Source organism: Amphiprion ocellaris, chromosome 19 (genome assembly GCF_022539595.1).
Source record: "Amphiprion ocellaris isolate individual 3 ecotype Okinawa chromosome 19, ASM2253959v1, whole genome shotgun sequence".
Lineage (NCBI taxonomy): Eukaryota > Metazoa > Chordata > Actinopteri > Pomacentridae > Amphiprion > Amphiprion ocellaris.
In genome coordinates this window covers 31455725-31462270 of record NC_072784.1, presented here as the reverse complement: position 1 = coordinate 31462270, position 6546 = coordinate 31455725, and the positions used below count along the sequence as shown (strand labels likewise).

The 6546-nt window shown below is 47.0% G+C and overlaps 1 protein-coding gene across 1 annotated transcript; it reads left to right on the top strand.

Moving 5' to 3' along the window:
• The first annotated feature begins 300 nt into the window (after positions 1-300).
• Positions 301-4692, top strand: wfikkn2a (info WAP, follistatin/kazal, immunoglobulin, kunitz and netrin domain containing 2a). The gene is made up of 3 exons (XM_023291698.3): positions 301-888; positions 1489-1805; positions 2770-4692. The coding sequence occupies exons 1-3, from the start codon at positions 667-669 to the stop codon at positions 3968-3970; spliced, it is 1740 nt and encodes a 579-aa protein (XP_023147466.2). The 5' UTR covers positions 301-666; the 3' UTR covers positions 3971-4692.
• Positions 4693-6546: the final 1854 nt, after the last annotated feature.

The following is a 6546-nucleotide window of genomic DNA, read 5'->3' as shown; positions in this document are numbered from 1 at the left end:
AAACACCCAAATGTGCTGTTAAATATTACACTATTAAGTAAACTTTAAAATGCTGAAATGTTTATTAAAATCTTCGTCTGTTAACGCTGATAAATCAGATGCGTAATTGTGCCACAGTGCGACTATAAAGTAATTTTTTATATGTGCCGTTAAGGGAAGTATCATAGCTTAATATGTGCAAACACAGTTCTAAATGTTTTAATTCGTGCATGAATAGAAAGTTTTGTTTGCTAGACTTCTCCGTCCCCTCTGCACCGGCATTGCCAGCTAAGGGTTAAGGCAGCAGCGCTTTACGCACAGGTGTCTCCAGTCCTCCATGGAGCAGCGGCTGCAGACTGTTGGCGAACTTTTTTTCCCTTCTTTAATTAAGTTGATCATAACTGTAACTCAGCTGGGATTTGCTGTCCGGGCAGACAGGCCACTGTAATTCATGTAGCTGGACTTTAAGGGGGTTTGCACTCTGCGGCTTTAATCTCGTGCTGCTGTTAACGTGGAGCCACGAACCTGTTCAGCTCTCCGGATCCGCACCGGTCACGCCAGCGCCCGTTTCTCGCTGTTTTACGCTGATTCCGGTGGTGACAAAGTTTATCACGCAGCTGAAGACACTTTAAGGGGGTTTTATCGAAGCTTTAAATTCGTTGGATTTTCAGCCATTACGCGCCGGATATGTGGTGGATGCTGTTTCCCCGATGGATTTGGTTTCTTCTGGGACAGTGTTACTTCACTTTACTCCTCTACATGGAAAGCTGCCGGGTGAGAGCCATGCCGATGCCCATGTCCGTGGCAAAAGTGGTTTATTCCCACGCGGGTCTGTGCCCGAATGACCTGAACCCCAACCTGTGGGTGGATGCTATGAGCACCTGCATGCGCGAGTGCGAATCTGACCAGGTGAGCTCTCCTGCAAAGAATATGTCGCACACCTTCAAAAATAGATGCATTGGAGCTAAAGGTACATCAATTATACACCAATGTTGCATTTGATTTAGAGTACGACCACTGCAGAACTGTAAAGGCTGAACAGACACATTACCTGCATGTAGAAGATGTTCAAACATTCCCATACAGTCTCTCCAGAACACACAGAATTGGAAAATAGCTGTTCTGTTTTAGACAGAGTTGATCCTAAATGTTCAACAGCTAAATTACAGTTAGTCAGATCCCAGAAATCACTGTATTTTTCTTTTGCAGTCTCAAGGAGTTGCTATATTTAACATAAAAAGCAAGAAAACTGGACACATCTGAAAAAATCTCTAAATGTTGTTTGTGCTGAAAGTTATTTTTATATTTAAGAAATTACACCTTTTATCTTTTTATTAATGCTGTCAGACGCTGGACAAAAACTGATTGGAACACAGAATTTGCATTTAAAATCTGCAGGTTTTCACCAAGCATCCCACAGATTTCTCTCATTTTTATCCATGTTTTAATTCACTGATCAAATATGCTGGTATGTGGTGTCAAAGTATTATTCTCTTTTCCAAACTTTAGGACTGTGAAACATTTGAGAAGTGCTGCCCTAATGTATGTGGTAACAAGAGCTGTGTGGCAGCGCGCTATATAGACATCAAGGGCAACAAGGGCCCTATCGGAATGCCAAAGGGTGCCACGTGCGACAAGTTCATGTGCTCTCAGCAAGGGTCTGAGTGCGACATCTGGGATGGCCAGCCTGTTTGTAAGTGCCGGGACCGCTGCGAGAGAGAACCCCACTTCACATGCGCATCTGATGGCATGACTTATTATAACAAGTGCTACATGGATGCTGAGGCCTGCTCCAAGGGTATCTCTATATCTGAGGTCACCTGCAGGTAACATGTTAAGTATTTTAGATCTCTACTTTTTGTTTTTGGTGTAATGAGGTAAAGTTTTCTTGATTCTGTCTTCTAAATTAAGAGTATTTTCTGACCTTAGTATAGAAAGATACATCTATTCTGTTTGTGATATATCAAAATGGTGATTTAAGAACGAGCTGCACAGTGGGTTGGTGGTTAGCGCTGTCGTCTTGCAGCTAGAAGATCCCTGGTTCGCGTCCCGCCCTTCCTGGGATCCTTTTGCATGGAGTTTGCATGTTCTCTCTGTGCATTTCTCCAGGTTCTCCGGCTTCCTCCCACAGTCCAAAAACATCCATCCATCCATTATCTATACACCCCTCAATCCTCATTAGGGTCATGGGGGTGCTGGAGTCTATCCCAGTTGATTGGGGCGAAGGTAGGGGACACCTGGATGGGTCGCCAGTCTGTCGCAGGGTTACATATAGAGACAAACAATCACACTTAGGAACAATTTAGAATCACCAATTAACCTCAGCATATTTTTGGACTGTAGGAGGAAGCCAGAGAACCTGGAGAAAACCCACGCATGCACAGGGAGAACATGCAAACTCCATGCAGAAAGATCCCAGGAAGTCCCGGCCTTCCAGGGATCTTTCTGCGTGGAGTTTCCAAGTTCTCCTGGGGAGGCCGGGAGGCGTACCAGGGATCTTCTAGTTGCAAGGCGAATGTGCGAGCCACCAAGCCACTGTGCAGCCCAGTCCAAAAACATGCTGAGGTTAATTAGTGATTCTAAATTGTCTGTAGGTGTGAATGTGAGTGAGATTGTTTGTCTCTATGTGTAGCCCTGTGATTGACTGTTACCTGTCCAGGTGTCCCCTGCCTTCACCCTAAGTCAGCTGCAGCCCTGATGGGGACAAAGTGGTATATAGATAATGGATAGATGCTGATTTAAGAAGCGCCTTTGACATTAATTACTGTCTTATTTGGTCTATACCTACAGGTACCACCTGACCTGGCCCAACACCAGTCCAATCCCTGCAGAGACCACCCTACGTCCCACCACTGCCCTCCAGACCACCATCCCAACCGACATCCAGCTCCCTGCCATTCACAGCGGACCCACCCAGCAGGCGGTATTCGTGAGTGAGACGGCCAGCTTCCTGTGTGAGGTGTCTGGGAAGCCACATCCGGAAATCACCTGGGAGAAACAGCTGAAAGGCAAAGAGAACACCATCATGAGACCCAATCACGTCCGAGGGAATGTGGTGGTCACCAACATCGGTCAGCTGGTCATATACAACGCACAGCTTCAGGATGCCGGCATCTACACGTGCACCGCCAAGAATGTCGGGGGAAGTGTGTCGGCACACTTTCCTTTGGTGGTGATCAACAAAGAATCCAAGGGTAAAAATGCAGAAGGGAACAGCACCAACCTGCCTTTTCCAGCTGCAGAGTGCCTCAAGGGTCCCGACACTGATGACTGTGGAGAGGAGAGCATGAGCTGGTACTATGAGCCAAAGAGGAACAATTGCTTCACCTTCACCTACAGTCAGTGCAACAAAAACCAAAACCACTTTGACACCTACGAAGCCTGCATGCTGTCCTGTGGAGCAGAGATGGCGGCTCCCTGCAGCTTACCAAGTCTCCAAGGGCCCTGCAAGGCCTACGAGCCTCGCTGGGCGTACAGCAGCACTCTGAAGAAGTGCCAGTCCTTCGTGTACGGAGGCTGCGGCGGCAATGAGAACAACTTTGAGTCTAAAGAGGCCTGCGAAGAGATGTGTCCCTTTCCGAAGAACCACAACTGCAAGGTGTGCAAGCCTCGAGGCAAGATGGTCGTCAGCTTCTGCAAGAGTGACTTCGTGATCCTCGGGCGAGTGATGGAGCTGACCGAGGAGCAGGAGTCCGGCCACGCTCTGGTGACAGTGGAGGAGATCTTGAAGGACGAGAAGATGGGTCTCCGGTTCTTCGGCAAGGAACCTTTGGAGGTGACTCTTCTGAACATGGACTGGAACTGCCCCTGCCCCAACATCACCACAGCCGACGGGCAGCTCATCATCATGGGGGACGTCCACAACGGGATGGCCGTCCTGCAGCCCGACAGCTTTGTGGGCTCCTCCAGCACTCGAAGGATCAGGAAGCTGCGCGAGATTGTCCACAAGAAAACCTGCGACTTCCTTAAAGATTTCTCGGCCGTCCAGTAGAACCTTGCACATGCTCGGTGCGTCATGTTCAGATAATTTCAGTGACCTCAACAGTCAGACTGACTGCCAGCTAACACAAAGCTAGTAACTTATCTGTAATGTTGGAGGTTTTAGTGACCAACCTCGTTTTCCATATCACTCAGAAGATCTCAGAAAAATCTCGTTTCACCAACTGATCATTTTGTTGTTTTTATTCATGATTTCCTCGAAGCTGTTGCCCCTTTTTCAAGTAGAAACACGCTCAGACAGTTTTTAAATAAACAGTCTGGGAAAGAGAAGCATTTACTCTGTACAAAGTATTTAATTCCCCTCTAAATACACTAATATCCTTCATAGCTGTATGTTCTAACATGATTCGTATATTTGCTTTATGTATTCATGGGTATCTCACAGTTGACATTGTATAACATCTGTAATGCGATGTGAAGCCTCAGTTTATCTACCAGAATCAAATAAGCTCTTTGGGTTCCTCTTTTTTTTGTTTTGTTTTTGTGGAATCCTTTTTGATAAGTTTCATTTACAACATGTATGTGGACTTGTGTACTTCATATTTATTTTTCTTGATCTCTTTCTTATAGATCAGTGGATATACAGTAGAAACAATAGACAGAATGTACCTCTGTGGATCTAATTACATATTTTGTATTTTATCTGCGATAGCTTATATTCATTAAAGTTTTATGGAATATGATGGTAAATGAATAAAGATGATTTTGAAGATATTCCCTTCTTCTGTGATTTTGTTCTGGCTCTACCAGACGCAGTCGGTGCATCCCTCCATCCATGTCCTCCTCCTTTCCACTTGTAATTCACACACACAGGGCCTAGTCTGGCATTAAAGTCTGAAGCAGGTCACATTCCAGCCCAGCTGTGGTGGCCTGCAGAGCTGTGTGTTGTGTTGTGTTGTGTCTGGGTCTGGGGCCCCAGCATAGCACACACCCCACCGGCCCTCCACTGGCCTGGTGCGGCCCCTTTCATGTGCAGGAGGCCGGGGTGAAGGGGAAGAGGAGGAGGAGGAGGAGGAGGAGGAGGAGGAGGAGGAGGAAGAAGAGGAGGAGAGGAGGAGGAGGAGGAGGAAGAGGAAGAAGAGGAGGAGAGGAGGAGGAGGAGGAGGAGGAGGAGGAAGAGGAAGAAGAGGAGGAGAGGAGGAGGAGGAGGAAGAGGAAGAAGAGGAGGAGAGGAGGAGGAGGAGGAGGAGGAGGAGGAGGAGAAGGAGGAAGAGGAAGAAGAGGAGGAGGAGGAGGAGGAGGAGGAAGAAGAGGAGGAAGAGGAAGAAGAGGAGGAGGAGGAGGAGGAGGAGGAGGAAGAAGAGGAGGAAGAGGAAGAAGAGAAGGAAGAGGAAGAAGAGGAGGAGGAGGAGGAGGAAGAGGAAGAAGAGGAGGAGGAGGAGGAGGAGGAGGAAGAAGAGGAGGAGGAGGAGGAGGAGGAAGAGGAAGAAGAGGAGGAGGAGGAGGAGGAGGAGGACGAGGAGGAAGAGGAGGAGGAGGAAGAGGAAGAAGAGGAGGAGGAGGAGGAGGAGGACGAGGAGGAGGAGGAAGAGGAAGAAGAGGAGGAGAGGAGGAGGAGGACGTCGGCTGATCCTCCGTCTTCTGCTCATTCGGCCACATCTGTGTTTAGAGGACATAATAGAGAACAGAGAGAGGACTGGAAGGAGAGACGACCAATGAGCTGAGGAGATGCTCTACACTGTTGTTCAAAAGTTGGACTCATTTTAGAGCAACTTTTATTCATGTACCCTACTGTTCAAAAGTTTTGGTCACTTAGAAATGTCTTTATTTCATCATTTTTTTCAATGAAGATAGCATTAAATGAATGATAAATCCAGTGTAGACATTGTTAATGTGGTACATGACTATTGTAGCTGGAAACAGCTGATTTTTAATGGAATATCTCCATAGAGGTACAGAGGAACATTTCCAGCAACCATCACTCCTGTGTTCTAATGCTACATTGTGTTAGCTAATGGTGTTGAAAGGCTCATTGATGATTAGAAAACCCTTGTGCAGTTATGTTAGCACATGGATAAAGTGGGAGTTTAAATGGAAAACATGGAACTGTTTGGGTGACCCCAAACTTTTGAATGGTAGTGTTATTATCTCCATTTTTATGATAAGGGGAAGACATAAAAATGGTAGGAAAATAAAAAAAAATCCTGAGTCTAAAGGGGTTGGAGTCAGGTGAGAATCAAATTAGGGCTGACAAATGCTGGAGCTGTGGGATACCTAAAGCCCGAAATGAGTCACGAGGAGCAGCGGGACGTGAAATGAAACAGAACAGAAGGACTGAATGTTTTCGCCCTTCCCCCTCTGCCCTTATATCCCCTCTCTAACCCCCTTCCTCAGCCCTCTTCCTCAACCATTTGCCCACTTAGATCGACAGACAGCCAGCCTTGGGCGGCGACCTCTGACCCCCCTAATGAAAAAGAGGCCACCAAGGAAAAGGCCACTTTCATTAGAACTGTTGACAAGTGTTAAGTGACTGGCTGAGCTCCAGACTGAACTCCAGCAGCCTCCTTGATGTTCTACACATCACAGCCGGCTGCTGATTTCAGTATCAAGTTCACTTAGAGACCACCA